The sequence below is a fragment of the Jaculus jaculus genome, chromosome 6 (assembly GCF_020740685.1).
Source record: "Jaculus jaculus isolate mJacJac1 chromosome 6, mJacJac1.mat.Y.cur, whole genome shotgun sequence".
Taxonomy (NCBI): domain Eukaryota; kingdom Metazoa; phylum Chordata; class Mammalia; order Rodentia; family Dipodidae; genus Jaculus; species Jaculus jaculus.
Window position 1 is genome coordinate 9,765,749 of NC_059107.1, and position 16,852 is coordinate 9,782,600.

A 16,852-nucleotide genomic window follows, 5' to 3' on the forward strand; every position below is an offset into this window, starting at 1 on the left:
TTCATTACTCAAGAATATCTAATGTAAAGCTTCTTAAATTGGAGGGGTTGCAACCCCAGATGGGATCATATAACTGAATGTGGGGAATCACATGCACACAAAATGACAACAGTAGCTGGGCGTGGTGGCACACACCTTAATCTCAGCACTCAGGAGGCTGAGGATCGAGGCCAGCCTGAGACTACATAGTGAATTCCAGGCTACAGTGAGACCTACCTCAAAACACCCAATTCTACTGCAACTTCCCACCTTGGGGCAGGGCCTCACCAAAATCTCCATAGCCAGAGACTGCTCAGGTCTGAGTTGACTTGTACTCACTACTGGGAAGCTGGCAGAGCTTGCTGTAGGGACACACCTCCTGGACGAGGGTGGGGGGGATCAAACAAGGGTGGGTACAGTGCACAGGGTGGTTTCAAGGGTGCTTCACTCTGTGGTTAGTGTCCCACACCGACTTCACCCTGTGCTTATTCTGGGGACTAGTGACAACATGCTGTGCTCATTCTGCATATACCAGACCAAAAAAGACTTAAAGACTTCTTACAGGGCAAGTGGACAAACTCCTGGCAGCTGGCAGCTGGGAGCAGTCCTGAGAGGGCGCCACTACCTGTTATCCCACTCCTGGTCGAGATGCCGTCCTTGGTTAAGCTGCTCAGCCTCCACAGAGCTCTCTCCCAACAAGGACCTCAGTTCTGCACTGTCATATTTATTTCTACCTTGCCCCATGTTCTCAGGAATCCTGCTCAGTCACCTTAACAGACCACACAGTTCTTCATTCTCCACGTGTCACGTAAAATCTCATCACTAGGGCCGTTTTCAGCAAGACCCCTGTTGGGCTGGTGATTGAGAACTCGCCATTAGCCCTGGTGTTTATAATCATGGAAGTTGTAAATATATGTATGTATGTATGTATGTATGTATGTATGTATGTATGTATGTATATTATACATACACACCTAGAAAGGCTCAGGGAATTTTGCGGAAGAGTGTGTAGAAAGATTGTAAGAGCCACAGATTCAAATATCATGCCCAAAGGCATTACTTTCCCCCAATAACTGACTGCTATTTCCACAATGCATAACCCACAACCCCATGGGGAATACCAGTAACCCCTTGAGGAAGGTCTCCTAGAGAATGGGGGCAGGGAGGAGGGAAAAGATGGTACCAATACATGATGTATGTACTTTCACAGTAAGTATGTTCCAAATTAAAAAAAAAGAATCCAGTTTAGAGAGAGCTCCCAGTGGTTAAAATCTCTTGTCTGCAAAGCCTGATGGCCCAGGTTCAATTCCTCAGTACCCACATAATCCAGATGCACAAAGTGACACATGTGTCTTGAGTTTGTTTGCAGTGTCAAGAAGCCCTGGTGTGCCTATTCTCTCTCTCTCTCTCACACACGCACACACACACGCACGCACGCACGCGTGCATACACACATACTATTTCTCTATGTTTAAAAAGTTTATTTTATTTACTTTATTATTCAGGGTTACCTAAGGCTGTTTTCATGCCAGTATATAATGCACTTTAAATCTCTCTCTACCATTCAACACTACCTTCTTGCTTTCCTCTCCTTTATCTTCCATGATACAGTTGAGTTTTATGTGTATCCTTTCATGTGCATACACACGACTTAATGCGCCTATACAGAGTAGAAACCACTAATGAGGGAACACATAGGATGTTTTTTTTGAGACTGACTCAAGTTACTTAATATGATTTCCAGTTGTATCCATCTTCCTGCAAATGATATGTGTCCTCATTCTTCCTATGGCTAAAAGAAAAATTCATTGTTATATACACTGCCAGGTTCTGGTTTCACAGTAGAAAACTGAGCGAGAGTTTCTTGGATCTAAAGTTTTACTTAATGCCAGGAGATGCCAGCAAGATCTGAAGCAAAGGGGTTGGAAATCTTCAAGAAAGATTCAAAGCAAAAGATACGGACGCCTTGGAAACAGGAGCAAGGAGATTTTAAAGGATTCCAGGAAGGGGAGAACTGTGCTCCCAGGAGGTTGAGCATCTGTGGCCCAACTTGACTAGATTTTATGGCCCTCTTTGAGTTCTTCTGGAGGGTCTGCAGAAATCTGCCAAGGGAAGTGAAGTTTGGATTGCCACAGCTACACCCCAGGCCACAAGTATTGGCTAGGAGGAGGTCTCCTTCCTCATCAAGGCCCTGAGGCAATAAGGTTTAGTTAATTTCCTTAATAGCCTTTTGAGATTATCTGGTTTTAAAATCTAACACATATCACAGTTTTACAAAGGACCTGTGATTAGTGAGCAAAACTGAAACCTTCCAAAGTAAACCTGCTCCCTGGCCTGCTTGGCTTTCGGTTTCACTCCCTAAGATCGTTTATTAAGCAACAACTGGCCGCAGTGAATGGGTCACTGACATGTACACAGGGAGGGAAGGACAGAGAGGTGACAGGGTGTTCCCTAGGACTCCCACCTGGCCTGGCTTCGCCTCTGTCCCCACCTTCCACCTTCCAGCTCTGAGCAGATACTGGCATCCTCCCCCCGCAGTGCACCCACTCAGCTCAGCGTCAGGCAGAGAAGCCACCTTCTACACCCTTGATGGTGAAAGCCGTTCTTCCCTGTCTTTGGGGTCAGCTCTGAGACTCTTCACTGCCTTTCACTTGGCTTGGCCCAGGGACATCCTAGCTCATGGTTAGGGGTTCCCCTGGGTCTGCTGTCTTCCCTCTTGAGGAGGGATGGATTGGGTTTCATGCACGGCGCTTACGGTCCAGAGGCCCGTGTCTTGGTCTCGTCTGTGCTTTCCACTAAGCCTGGCCTAGGCCAGCTGGCCTGGGAGAGCTTAGGTTGGCTGGTGCAGCTGAACCTTCCTCGGCTTCACTACAGCTGCTGTGTTGCAGGGATGTCTGGACCCCTGCTCCTATCCTTGGGACTCTGTTTGCTCAGGGTGAGGGAGGAACCTACTCAGCCCCAACCAGTGCTCCTACCCAGTACATGACATCCCATTCACTTCCCAGTCTCTCTTCTTTCACCCACTTTCTTTCATGGCTAGGTTTGGGGCTGGAGAGATGGCTCAAGGCTTCAACGTGTTCCTTGAGCAATCGCAGGGCCGGAGATGGCCTAATATTGAATCTCCATCTAAAACATCCAGATGTGGCCACACACATATGTAACCTTAGCTCTGTGGGGAGCAGAGACAGAGAATTATTTGGGCTCTTGAACGGCAAGCTCTGGAGTCAGTAAGAGATTCCTTAACAAGGAAAAAAAGGTAAGTGTGTGAGTGATGGAGGGGGAGACCCGATGTTCTCCTCCAGCCAGCTGCAGGTGGTCCCACAAGGCTCTGTATCAGCACATAAATGTATATATGTATATATATGATTATATATCACCATACATGTATATATGTATATATGTATATATGTATGTATGTATATATATATGATTATAAATATCTGTTCTCACTCATTATTGCCTAACAGGGCAAGCATACAGTCAGTGCTTAATAAATTATCTATCTTAATGGCAGCCAGCACTCTGGCCTCCACCAGCCTAGCTCACCCATCCCTGAGATTATGCTCATCCTTGTTTTATAACTGAGGCACAGAGAACTAGGAGGCCATTCCAGGTCATCTGGCCCGAGAGGCCCCAGGGCTAGGGAGTCTAGTGTTCTCCAAATGCAACATAACGCTGAATTCCGGGGCCGAGGGAGTGATGGGAATCACTGCGCTTGGGCTTGCTTTTCCCCAGCTCAGGGCCATCCTCAGGGAAGAGGGACAGACTTCATAGCCTGAGGCAGACATGGAGCTTCTAAGAACAAGCCTCTATGACTCAGAGGCATCCTGGATCCTTCTGGAAAGCACAAAGCCCAACTGACACGAGGAGGCAGCCCCAGGAGCTCCAGCTGCCTCACCCTCTCAGCCAGCAGAACCCGAGCCGGAGGAGCATTTCTCTGAGGCCCGGGGGTGACAGTCTGTCACTGCCCTCAGCTGGGTCCTGACTGCTGTGGCTCTTGCATCTCTTCAGCCTTTTCCTTCCCAAAGGGGCAGAGGGGACCTTTGTGAGGACTTGCTCGAGAGAAGTCCGAGAATAAAGAGCAGTGTGAGGTTGCAACAAAGAGGAGGAACAAGGAGGCCAGGTGGCACTCAAGGGCCCAAGTCGGTTTCATACTACTTGATGGTGGCCAGGCATGGGGTGACATCATGCCTGATGCCATGTACCCTGTGGCTCACATGGAGACCCTGGTGGGGATAATCTTCTGAGGGCCAAAGAACCTGCCCACAGCCCTTTGCTGACTCCACTCCTGACTGATGATGGCCTGGCATGGAGGAGCTTAGGGGGATCAGGAGGTACTTCTCCGGAAAGGTTTCCTGCTGTAGCCAGTGTGTCTCTGAGACACCAGATATCACAATGTGATCAGGACGGAAGGAAGGGCAGGGGCCACAGCGTTCTTAGCTATTGGACCCCACCCAGCATTGCCAGGCAGAACTGTGGTCCTGGATCCAGGAGCTGGGTGGGACTGCTTAGTCACACCCCCTATCCACTCCCCTGCGCCTTCTGTTGCCAGAAGCCACACCTTCCTGTTGCTTTTGTTCCCACCTGTCCTCAGCTGGGGAGGAGTCCAGTTCAGGTTTCCCATCAACGCATGGGATTCAATCAGGCCAAGCTAGACCTGGAAGACCACTGCTTTTGTTACTCACTCTGACTGCGCCAGTTCCCATCACTCTGCTGCCTCCCCTGCCTCTTCCCACCCTCCCTCAGGTCCCACTGTCAGTTAGGAGCAGCTGGAGTCTCGATCAGCCACACACAGGACAGATGCTGTAGTTCACACCCTGGTCCTCGGCAACCTCAGCTCTGGCATCCTGTGAGACGCATCCCTCCCAGCACACAGCGTGGCCTCCCATCTTTCTGCTCAGGCAGCTGCAGACTCAGGACACAGGTTCCTCTGAGCTGAGGGCACTTCTGGGGAGGAGAAGGACCCATCTGAGGACAGGGCTCCTCAGCCTCCAGCTGGCCAGAGCCCAAGGGCCCCAGGTGACAGAATGAGACCTACAGCATGCCTGAAGAAAGGGACTGCCTCTTTCTTTAGACAGCTGGGCCTCCTGTCATCTGGTGTTGATGGGTTTGGCAGTAAGTCTGCATCTGATCCATGGAATATTCCAGGGCCTCATCAGGAAGCAAATGTTCTTCATGGAGTGCTACCTGGCCTTTAAGAGAAGAGAGTTAAGTGTGGAGGTGGACTTCTGATCCTCACACTGACCAGAGAAATAGGGCAGGTCTGACCTCTTCATGTTACAGGTGGCGGAGCTGAGAAGTAGGGAGTGGGTGGATGGTGTTAAGAGTTAAACCATTATTTAGCACTGCTGGAGATGGCCGGGGAGACTTCATTAAAGGAAGGCATGATAATATAATACAGTCTTACACTGGTGGAGAGAGGAATTGCTCCCTTCTCAGTCCAGCATAATTAAGTGTGTGTGTGTGTGTGTGTGTTGGGGGGTGGTTATAGGACCATGAGCAGGGGAGGGTCAGCTGATATAAACACCAGGGCTAACGGCGAGTTCTCAATCACTAGCCCAACAGGGGTCTTGCTGAAAACGGCCCTAGTGATGAGATTTTACGTGACACGTGGAGAATGAAGAACTGTGTGGTCTGTTAAGGTGACTGAGCAGGATTCCTGAGAACATGGGGCAAGGTAGAAATAAATATGACAGTGCAGAACTGAGGTCCTTGTTGGGAGAGAGCTCTGTGGAGGCTGAGCAGCTGCCAGCTGCCAGGAGTTTGTCCACTTGCCCTGTAAGAAGTCTTTAAGTCTTTTTTGGTCTGGTACATGCAGACTGAGCACAGCATGTTGTCACTAGTCCCCAGAATAAGCACAGGGTGAAGTCGGTGTGGGACACTAACCACAGAGTGAAGCACCCTTGAAACCACCCTGTGCACTGTACCCACCCTTGTTTGACCCCCCACCCCCCGCCCTCGTCCAGGAGGTGTGTCCCTACAGCAAGCTCTGCCAGCTTCCCAGTAGTGAGTACAAGTCAACTCAGACCTGAGCAGTCTCTGGCTATGGAGATTTTGGTGAGGCCCTGCCCCAAGGTGGGAAGTTGCGGTAGAATTGGGCAGGGCCCTGTATTATTCTCCATGAGACAATAAAAGCGGCCTCAGTTTGCTATTGGCAGCGAGAGCTCCAGCTCATTTCTGACTGTGGCATCGGATGGCAGTACAACTGAGGCTAACCAAGGTCCTGCCCAAGGCTGTGCTGTAAGTCTGGCCTTTTGGCTTCACATCTTCCTTGGGTTTTTTTTTTTTTTTTGGTTTTGTTTTTTGTTTCTGGAGGTAGGGTTTCACTACAGCTCAGGCTGACCTGTAATTCACTATGTAGTCTCAAGGTGGCCCCGAATGCCCGGCTAGGCTTCACACCTTCTATGGTGGGGCTATGCTTATCTCCATCCTCCCCACCTTGTGGGCACTTCACGATCCAGAACTACTCGCATAAAGGAACAGGCTTAAGAAAGTGCATGAAGTGGACAATTGTGGGGAGAGGAGTGCGAAGGCCTGTGAGGTGGGGCAAGTGGTGTGGGACTGAAGATCATCTTCTACAGAGCATACCCAAGGGTATAGGAAGCCTTCTCCAAGCTCTTTTCTCTGTCTCCTGAAAGTCTTTGTCTACTTAGTTGGAACAGCAGGAGCCCTCCTTTCCTTCACAGATCCAGACTGTGTAGGTGTATCTTAGCTGAGGCTCTGCAGACCTCTGTGCATGACATGCCCTGTTCTCTCCCATATGTCCCTCCACAGACCAGTTTCAAAGGCATCTGTACGGTCCTACATCTCCATTCCTGCAAACCCCTTCCCTACCTCTATTTCCACACTCAGCTGAGTGGGTTCCCAGGAAGGCTCTCCTTGCCCTCCACACCCAACCACACAGCCCTGGATTTTGAGAGGATGAGATCAAAATTTGGATGATTGATTAATTAATTGCTGGATGCTGTAGTAAAATATGATTCATTCTGATTTAGACTGTCTCTTCATTTCAAATAAATAGTCTGGCAAAGAGCTAGTGCCCCAACAAGAGCTGGGCATAAAAACCAGTAGGGGGAGAAAGAAAAATCTAGAAGAATGCACCCAGTATCTCAGACAGAGATGCAAATGGGTCCAAGGATCCCAGTCTGGGGAGGAAGGAAAGGATGAAGTCTATGAGAGAGAACATTGGGAATTTGCATTGAATAATGGATGAAGGGAGCCACATGTTCCTTCCTACTTGGTACCTCTGAGTCCAGAGACTCTTTTGCAACTCTCTGGAGGCCTCTAGGCATCCTAAGCTCATTTCTTGTTGTCATTACTTTCTCCTTGTTGGGACAAACACCCGACCAGAAGCAGCTTATGGGAGGAAAGGCTTAACTTTAGGCTTACAGATTCCAGGGGAAGCTTCATCACAGTGGAAGAAGCTGTCTCATCTCATCAGACATCCACAGCAGAGAAAATAGCTGCAGCTCAAGCTGGCTAGGGACACACCCCAAGCTCCACCCCCTCCCCATCACACACTTCCTCCAGCAAAGCTCCACTTCCCATAACTTACCAAGTGGCAACTAAGTAGGAAACTTAATCACAAGCCCCTAAGGCTATAGGGATATTATATTTAAACAACCATGTTTACCTCCCACTGTCCTGTCAACCAGAGTTGTAGCAACAGCTGTTCCCATAGTATCTATCCTTCCAGAAGATCAATGTAGTTCAGTGTACTTGGTTTCATGCCAAGGTTCCATCAGTTTACAATGTTTTACTTGCCGGGCACTGGCCTGCTAGACTACAAAAGTGAGCAACAGTGAGGGGCAGGGAGAGCCTGCCTTCACCGCTCATCCCACAGGTTTGTTTCCTTCCACTTCTAGGTGAGAACATTGACCTTGTCCATCGCACACGCAGTCCTTCCAGAAGATCACAAACACTTCTAGGTGAGCATCTCCCAGGGGGCTGTGACCTCTGTGTGGTGGAGGTCAGTTGTGGGGGAAGGTGACTTTACAAGTGGTGAATCCAGGCTCTTGGCTGAGGGGTTGACTGCTCCTGAGCACAATGGCCCAGAGCTTAGTAGCATGTGGAGGGCCTCCATGTGAGCAGAGTGATTGCTTGGCCAGCTCACCCCAGCTCAGCTGTGGAAGGAGCTCTAACACCTTTCAGACCCCAGCAAGAAAGAATCCCCCATGTGACAGTCCTTCCTCGGGAAGAGAGGTGCATCCTCTGGCTGCCTGGATGTCAGCTATGGCATCTGCCACATTTCCTGCATCCACTCTAAGAGCCTCATCCAGCACAAAGACAGGGCGTTATCATTCCAGCGTGTGAAAGGATGTGAGTAGAAGAACAAGTGGATGGAGAACACTGCCTGGTGTGAGGGCTGCTGGATTACAGGACTGAACCATGGAACTCTCAACCCCTTCTCTTACGTGGGTCTCTTGCAGTGCTCGGGGGAGTCACCATGACCTGGGCTTCCATCCTGAAGAACCTCCTCATGGTCTGTGTCTTCACCTCCTCTGCTGTCAGCACTGTGGGTAAGAGTACACAACAGATCCCCTTCCCCAAGGACGGGGAGGGGAGCAGGGCAGTAAAAGCTCTTAGGGAGGCACTGTCTAGTACAGGAGCCTCCAGGGAGCCATCTCTCAAGGGAGACTCCATGGCTGCTGGACTTCTAGAAATCTGTCAGATACATGCTCTTGGATTACTTTCAAACAATGTTTATTTCTTCAATGCAGAGAGTTACAGATGTGCAAACTTTTCATGCGTTAATGGAAATTGTGCTTTAAAAACACAGACTTGTGTAGCCTCTCAAGGGTGTTTCCACCGAGTACAGGAATTTAAAACACCAAGTAAGTCACTCCTCATTCCTTTGAGCATCTTCCGGTTTATCATTGCCTCCTTCCAGGTGGGGCTTGGGGTGCAGGGGAAAGTATGGTGGTGGTGAGGGGATGGATATTGTGGCAGATGATGTGCACACTCCAGGCGCAGGGCCAGGTGACCCTGGTTCCTACATCAGTCTTATGGGAACCACTGGAGAGGGAGCCCACGGTGTCATAGATCACATCCAGGGTATCATGCATGTTCCATTAGTGCTCTACAGACATGGCCTTTGTAACACATCTTCAAACAGACTAATATGGAAGGGCTCATTTGGAGAAGTGGGAAAGGAAATGGTGAAAGAGAATTCTTTAACACTTGCTGTTCATTTTGTCTGTGGCTTACAAGAATTTTTTTTAAATTGGTGGTGGGGTTCTCTTGTTTTTCTACAGTTTCTTCTTCAAACTTAGTAGTTCAAGAGAAAGGTTGTTCCACAAACAAGTGTAATAAACTTGCATTCTCTGCAACGCTGGGGCATCAAGTAACATTTGGATATGAACAGCAATGCTGTCAAACTGAGGAGTGCAACAAAGGAGATGTACAGCGTGAGTGCTCCTCCTACCAATGCCCCTCACTGCAGTCCTCCAGACTCAGGGCTGTGCCTTCCCATGGAGCCCTCTCTCTGCTGCTGGAAGTGGTGCTGGTCCCTGCTTGCTGGTCTTCCTTCCATGGAGCCATCTCTCTGCTGCAGGAGGTGGTGCTGGTCCCTGTTTCCTGGTCTTCCTTCCCATGGAGCCGTCTCTGTTCTGCTGGAGGGGGTGATGGTCCCTGCTTGCTGGTCTTCCTTCCCATGGAGCCGTCTCTCTGCTGCTGGAGGTGGTGATGGTCCCTGCTTGCTCACCCTTCATTTTTGCCTGTGGTGTTCTTCTGTGTGGGAGACTGAGTGACAGGTGGTGACAGGAGCTAACACAGGTTTTTCTCTAAGTGTGAGCCTGTGGATTCAGAGGACTTATTCTTCAAGTTGAGAGACTTTTCTGGCCTGTCTAATTCCTTCTCCTTGTGTTTGTTTTCTTGACATGGAAGCTTGTTATATTTACTAGGCTGGTCATGAGCTCCTGGGCTCAAGCTATCCTCCTGCCTCACCCTCTCAAGTAGGAGTAGCTGGGAGGACAGGTGTGTGCTGGCCCTCCTGGCTAATTCCCCTGACCAGCATCCTCTAGACTGAAGAGTATGTCCTCTCACATTATCTAGGGAATGTTCTCCAGGGCAGAGAGCAGAGCGATTGATGAACAATGGAGATATACTGACTTTCTACAGGAGCCTCTCATTGCATTTGCCCACCTGATACCTGCCTCCTGTTCCCTCCTTCCATGTCACCTCGGCTGCAGTTTTCTTTTAGTTGGCATCCCAAAAGAACTACATTGGCTGGGGATATTGATCAGTGGCTAAAGATACTTGCTTGTAAACTCTGACTGCCTAGGTTCAATTCCCCAGTACTTCTGTAAAGCCAGATGTACAAAGTGGAACATGTATCTGGAGTTTGTTTGCAGTGGCGTGCCTATTCTCTCTCTGTCACTCTGTTTCTGTCTCTGTTCATGTGTCTCTCTGTGCTTGAAAATAAATTTATTAAAAAGAATTATATTGGTTGTGGGGTGGGGGAATGATATTTTCAGCTATTTTTTATGCTTATTGCCCCAAATAAAAGGTTTTCTCTCCATTTAGTGTCTCAGCCATCCTCACAAACCAATGGTGTGGAATGTCCTGCCTGCTATAATGAGACACACATGTCATGTGATCCAGTTCTCCTAAAGTGCACAGGGGCACAGACAAAGTGTGTTGAGGTCATTGGCACAGGTATGAGTATTTCCTGAAATATTTGATGTTCATCTCCAGAAAGAGTACAATGTACTAGTGATTTATTGCTGAGTTTCTATGATCATGCCCAAATTAGCAGCTGAACATAGCAAACATTTATTATGTTTCAATGTCTATGCATTCTGAGAATGATGTGACTGGGTGCTTGGCTCAGGGTGTCTCATGGGGTTGCATTCAGTTATCAGCAGGTGCTGATGTGGTTTAGATACAGGCACTGCTTCTGAGCTCACTCATGATTGTTGATGGGCCTCACTTTCTCTTCACATGGGCCCAGTCACAGTCTGCCTGTGTGTCCCAATGCTGTATCAGCTGCTTGCCTCTGAGCAAGCAATGAGACAGACTGAGAAGGGGAGCTGTACAGTTCAGTACTCAACTTCTCAGATGTGATGTGAACGTTTCTGCTTGTATCCTGCCGGTCACGTCGACCAGTCCTGATGTGACATGGCCAGGAGGTACACAAGGACACCTGTGCCAGGAGATGGGAGGTCATCTTAGAAGCTGGTTTCCACATCCACAAGGGGTGGCACAGGACCAAGTGGTTATTTATTCCTCCAAGGGTTGAATAAGTCGCTTCTTGCATGAGAAGAGAAGAGAGGGGCTGTGAGGTGAGGGGAAGAGATGAAGGAACATAACTGCTTCCAATAGAAAAGACAGGTTTGCACACATGTTTTGCTGGGATTTCCTGGATTGGGACCTTGACTCACTGGGAATCAACTCAGTGGCAACTTGGGGTGGGGATGACCCTTTGGCTCTGGTTGTCATCACGCCCCTTATGGTGATGTCACAGATCCTGTGATTAAGCACTGAAGTGTCAGTCTGGTTTCAGTCAAAGATGTATCATTTTCCTAAAATAGGCTGGAAGTGTGCATTTGTTGTGAAGAGCACACATGTTATTCATAGGATCAGGGAAAACAACTCTGTTTTTCTTTGGGGTTTATACCGCTCGAGGGCTGCACATGGGAAGGCCATAAAGTAGTGGTGCTATGGAGCCAATTAAATGATAGGGCTGAGAATACAATGAGCCTGAAGACAAGTTACACTCTTAGTATTGAAAGGATTTTGAAGCAGAATCTGGGGTGAGTGGGGGAAGGGTCCATTGTCAAGATGAGTCAAGATGATTGAGGAAAATGGAATGCCACAGAGAACAGGGAGGAAGGCGGCAGCCATCACCACGAGACAGCCTTCTCCTCCAAGTTACTGTGGGAAACCTGATCATGTCCTGTGTGTGCTGTCACGCAGTGGTGTCCCATGGAACTCAGAGCCATGAATGAAAGGACTTTTGTTTCCCTTTTGAGATGGAGTGTCTCTTGCCCAGTCTGGTCTTGAACTCCATGGTCCTCTTGTCTCAACCTTCTGAGTGTCCAGAAGATGAAGGAATCTTAGCAGGAAGGGGGTTGACAATGTTGTCCTCCGGTTTCCTCAAGGAAGCCAAGGTAGAGAAGAGGACAGGTACCCTAGGTGGACATGTGAGGTCCACATCTAGCCCTCTTCTCTCTCTCTATCCAGCTCATCTCTTGCAGTGAGTATCCAGAGGTCTAGCGTCCGTCTTGTGTCTGAGACTACAGAGCTCCTTTAAGGTGTATCATACACTGGGGTGACAATGGGACCAGGGGACACTCTTGGATCGGAACTATGTTCATGCTTCTAATGCAGAAAGCAGAAGTCATGGCTTCTGGATCATTCTGAGAATACTTACCTTTCCTAAAGGGTGTTTGTGAGGAGGGGTGACAAGTGAAGACATAAGACTAATGCCTGGATTATTCTCTTTGGCAGTGCCCACCATTTATGGCTCTCTACTCAGTATCTATGCAAAGGGCTGCGCCACTGAAACTGCCTGCGACCTGAACAAAGACATCTTGAATTCGATAAAAATCCGTACATTCTGCAGCAGTGGGAGCCCTCCGCTCACCTCCATCTCATCAGTTCTCACCGGTCTCCTCTTGCTGAAAGTTGTTCTTTGATCAGTCAGGCATTGGCCATCCCAGAACCCTACACTCCTGAACAAATTGGTCTTTGGTTGGTTACCTTCCTCAATTCGAAAGAATTAAACCTGGTGATGACCTCCTTGTTTGTCTTTTAGGTTAAGAACTTCTTCGTCTTCTAGCTGCCGTTCTCTGTGCTCCACATCAGATGTTTCAGAAGTCTGAGATGGCATCTATGAGACTCTCTATGATCCCTACTTGGGACCAACCGCACCTTAAGCCATACTGTTTTCTGTTATTATTAATTTACATTTCTAATCCCTAATTGCCCATTAGTAAGGAAAATGATATTTTTTTTGTTTGTTTTTCAAGGTAGGGTCTCATTCTGGCCCAGGCTGACCTGGAATTCACTATGTAGTCTCAGGGTGGCCTCAAACTCACAGCAATCCTCCTACCTCTGCCTCCTGAGTGCTGGGATTAAAGGCATGCGCCAAGGAAAGTGATTTTGAATGAACAACTCAGTGCTCAGAATGTTCCTTTCCCACAGTGTAGCTTGGTTTGGTGGTGCATGCCTATAATCCCAGGCCTGGGCAGGCTGATGTAGCAGGATTGCTGGCAGTTTTAGGTCAGTATGGTCTTCCTAGAGGTCATGGTTTATTTCCTGAGGTTGCACAGAAGTAAAATATTCCATATTAATCTTTCTTATTTAAGGGCTGATTAAATAGAGTGGTGTCTCTACTGGGCCAGGGTTTCTCAGGAGACCTCTTACTTTCTCAGTGTACCCACTGAGTGAGATGGGTAGATTTAATGTCCCCAAGGGGTCTGAATGTCGATATGAGAGACAAGCTCTTAGGATTTCTTTTTTTTAAATTTTAATTATTTATTTGTTTGACAGAGAAAGAGGGAGGGAGGGAGAGAATGGGCGCTCCAGGGCCTCCAGCCACTGCAAACGAACTCCAGATGCATGTGATCTGGCTAATGTGGGTCCTGGGGAACCAAACCTGGATCTTTTGGCTTTGCAGGCAAATGCCTTAACTGCTAAGCCATCCCTCCAGCCCTTGGGATTTCTTTTTGTTTGTTTGTTTGTTTGTTTGTTTGTTTGCTTTTTGGTTTTTGAGGTAGGGTCTCACTCTGTCTCAGGCTGACCTGGATTTAACTGCGTAGTCTCAGAGAGGCCTCGAACTCACAGTGATCCTCCTACCTCTGCCTCCCGAGTGCTGGGATTAAAGGCATGTGCCATCACACCCAGCTTGCCTTGGGATTTCTATTTGGAGGAGAGCCACCTAAAATATTGACTGACGCAGGAATTCCCATGTTGTATGGAACCAGAAATATCCACTGTGTGGGAAACCAGGAATGTCCACTGTGTGGTATATGCCACATAGAACCAGGAATGTCGACTCTGAGGGCCATGGCATAGGGAACCAGGAATGCTCCCTGAATGGTCCATGATTTCCCACTGTGTGGTCCATAGTGTGGCACCTGGAAATGTCCACTGTGTAGGGAACCAGGAATGCCCACTGTGAGGTCCGTGGTGTGGGTACTCCTCATTGCATGGCTCCACTGAGTTATGAAGGGCTTGGCTTGACCTGTCAGCTTGTTTTGATCAATCCACCTCAACTGAAGTGAGAGGATCTAATACCCCAGAGCAGAGACTACAAGGATCTTATTGTCCTTTGCCATTGAAGAACTGTAGTCTCAAACTGGGGTGGCTTGACTGTGGAATGTCCCTAATAGCCTCATGGGTTTTGAATGCTTGGTCCTCAGCTGGTGGCAATTTGGGAGGTGGAAACTTGCTAGAGGAGATATGTTGCTGGGGGTGGGGGCAGGCTTGGGAGTATTGTAGCCAGATCCCTCTTGCCAGTGCCAGGTAGCTTGTTCTTGGCAGTACTTCCCTGCTGCTGTGACAAGATGCGATGCCCAGCCTCTGCTTCCTGCCACAGTGCCTTTCCTTGCCCATGATGAAGTTCCCCTTGAAGCTGTAAGCCAGAACAAACCCAGTTCTTCCCTGAGCTGCTGCAGTGAGGTGTCTTATCCAAATGTCAAGAACGTACCCAAAACACAAACCACCCCTGAAATTCATGGATCCTCTGGCCCTTTGCTGGAATGTGGGACTTTCCTCTGGCTTAATAAGTAGGGGAAGTCCAGAGCAAACCATCACATGGAATCTGGGCCAGGTTAGAATGAAAGGATCTCTCTGCCTCTGCCCTCAGGCTGTGTGAACACTGCTGTGGGAGTGAGGCTGGGCCTGTTATTATTTTTCACTGATTTTCTTTCCAGTGCACAAGTTACAGGTCTGTGGTGCCATCAAATCCAACTCAGCTATTGGAGCAACTGCTTTTAATTTTTAGTGGAAATAGAAAATGATAGACACATTAAAAAGATACAGAACTTACAAGCATTTTCATATTCTTTTCAGTTGTTGCATGTTCAGAGTTGATCTGGGAAGTGGTAGATGGGTCCTTGTCACACCCCACTTACTGATGGACAAGAATTAATTTCAAGGGCTGAGAGATGGCTTAGAGGTTAAAGCACTTAATTGTAAAGCTTGATAGCCTGGTTCAGTTTCCCAGTACCCATGTAAAGCCAGATGTGTAAAGTAGCACATGCATCTGGAGTTCATTTGGGTCCATCCTGTCTGTCTTCCTCTTCCTCTCTTTCCTATTCTCTGCTTTCAAATAAATAAAAAAAAATTTAATCTTTTTTTAAAATTTTTATTAGCATTTACAAAAATTTCAATCTTTTAAAAAAATATTTTATTTGAGAAGGAGAGAGAAAGAGAGAGAAAGCCGGGCGTGGTGGCTCATGTCTTTAATCCAGCACTCCGGAGGCAGAGGTAGGAGGATCACATGAGTTCAAGGCCACCCTGAGACTACATAATGAATTCCAGGTCAGCCTGGGCTAGAGTGAGACCCTACTTTGAAAAACAAACCAAAAAAAAAAAAAAAAAAAAAAAGGGAGAGAGAGAGAATGGGCACACCAGGGCTCCAGCCATTGCAAATGAACTCCAGACACATGCACCCCGCCCCTTGTGTATCCTGGGGAAATCCAACCTGGGTCCTTTGGCTTTGCAGGCAAATGCCTTAACTGTTAAGCCATTCCTCCAGTCCCCCCTCAATATTTTTAAATTTATTTCTTCACTATGTAATAACAAGAGATCTGAAAGTCAATGATAAAAGGTTCTAACTGTTGAAGGCTTTTTATGAGCCAGCCACTGTTTCAAGCAGTTTATATTCATGAACTCGTCATCCTTGTGAAAATGTTACAATCTCTATTCTCACATCCGTTTCAAATAAGAAAACAGAGTCAGAAAGAGATTGGCTAAGTTATCTTTCCAGTAGGTGGTGTTGAGATATCAACCCAATCTGTCCACAGGTAAAAGAATCAAGCTGCTTTCTTAATTTGTTTTGGGACTATCATTTTTTTTTTCATTAACTGTGTTAATTTTATTTTGCTGCTATAACAAAATACTCTAAAATTAGTGGCATGAAATAACATAAATGTAAGCGGGGGAGATGGAACAGTTAGTTGTTAAAGACACTTGCTTGCAAAGAGTGATAGCCTGGGTTTGTTTCCACAGTACCCACATAAAGCCAGATGCACAAAGGGGCACATGTGTGTGGATTTCACTTGCAGTGGCAAGAGGCCATGATATGCCCATTCTTTCCTTCCTTCCCTCACTCCCCATTCTCTCTTGCAAATAAATAAATAAATAAAAATATTTAATGAAAAATATAAATTTATAGATCTGGCCTGAAAAGGGTTTTCCTGATCTAAAATTAAGGTATTGAAGAGCTGGCTGCTTCTGCCAATCTTGGGGACAGGTTTAGGGAGGGGGTCACAGCCTTGTCTGTCCCAGGGGTCAAGAGGCACCTGTCTTCCTTGTAGTTCTATCCTCCTCCTTCTTTTGGTTTTGTCAAGGTGGGGTCTCCCTCTAGCCTAGGCTGATCTGGAATTCACTATGTAGTCTTAGGCTGGCCTTGAACTTATGATGATCCTCCTACCTCGGCCCTCAAGTGCCGAGATCAAAGGTGTGCACCACCGCACCCGGTAAGCTTGACATTTCAGCCCTCATGCTAACACTTTGGGTGAGACTCCTGCCAAGCTCTCTCTTCATGTAGCATTCAATCACTAACAAATATCTAACAACTGGTGATACAAAGCCAATTCATGCTAAATTTGCCTCTTAGACCCTTCATGATGAAGGCACGAAGAGTCACTGAGACATCTTACTGTCACTTTAATAAATCCTACTCCAGACCCGAAAAGTCACC

The 16,852-nt window shown here is 47.7% G+C and overlaps 1 protein-coding gene and 1 long non-coding RNA gene across 2 annotated transcripts; both read left to right on the forward strand.

Annotated features, from left to right (window-relative positions):
• The first annotated feature begins 6,135 nt into the window (after positions 1-6,135).
• LOC123461710 lies at positions 6,136-8,430 on the forward strand. Its single transcript, XR_006637807.1, has 3 exons — positions 6,136-6,219; positions 7,845-7,907; positions 8,409-8,430. It is a non-coding gene; the product is annotated as an uncharacterized LOC123461710 (long non-coding RNA).
• On the forward strand, positions 8,426-12,720 carry LOC101601124 (protein RoBo-1-like). Its single transcript, XM_045151705.1, has 5 exons — positions 8,426-8,498; positions 8,700-8,813; positions 9,234-9,386; positions 10,504-10,635; positions 12,430-12,720. The coding sequence occupies exons 1-5, from the start codon at positions 8,426-8,428 to the stop codon at positions 12,615-12,617; spliced, it is 660 nt and encodes a 219-aa protein (XP_045007640.1). The 3' UTR covers positions 12,618-12,720.
• The last annotated feature ends 4,132 nt before the right edge of the window (positions 12,721-16,852 follow it).

Excerpts from the sequence above, each read along its gene's own strand:
- LOC101601124 (XM_045151705.1), top strand. The coding sequence starts at position 8,426 with ATGACCTGGGCTTCCATCCTGAAGAACCTCCTCATGGTCTGTGTCTTC. Across the intron at positions 9,387-10,503 it reads CAACAAAGGAGATGTACAGC|TGTCTCAGCCATCCTCACAA; the intron begins GTGAGTGCTCCT and ends CTCTCCATTTAG. Across the intron at positions 10,636-12,429 it reads TGTTGAGGTCATTGGCACAG|TGCCCACCATTTATGGCTCT; the intron begins GTATGAGTATTT and ends TCTCTTTGGCAG.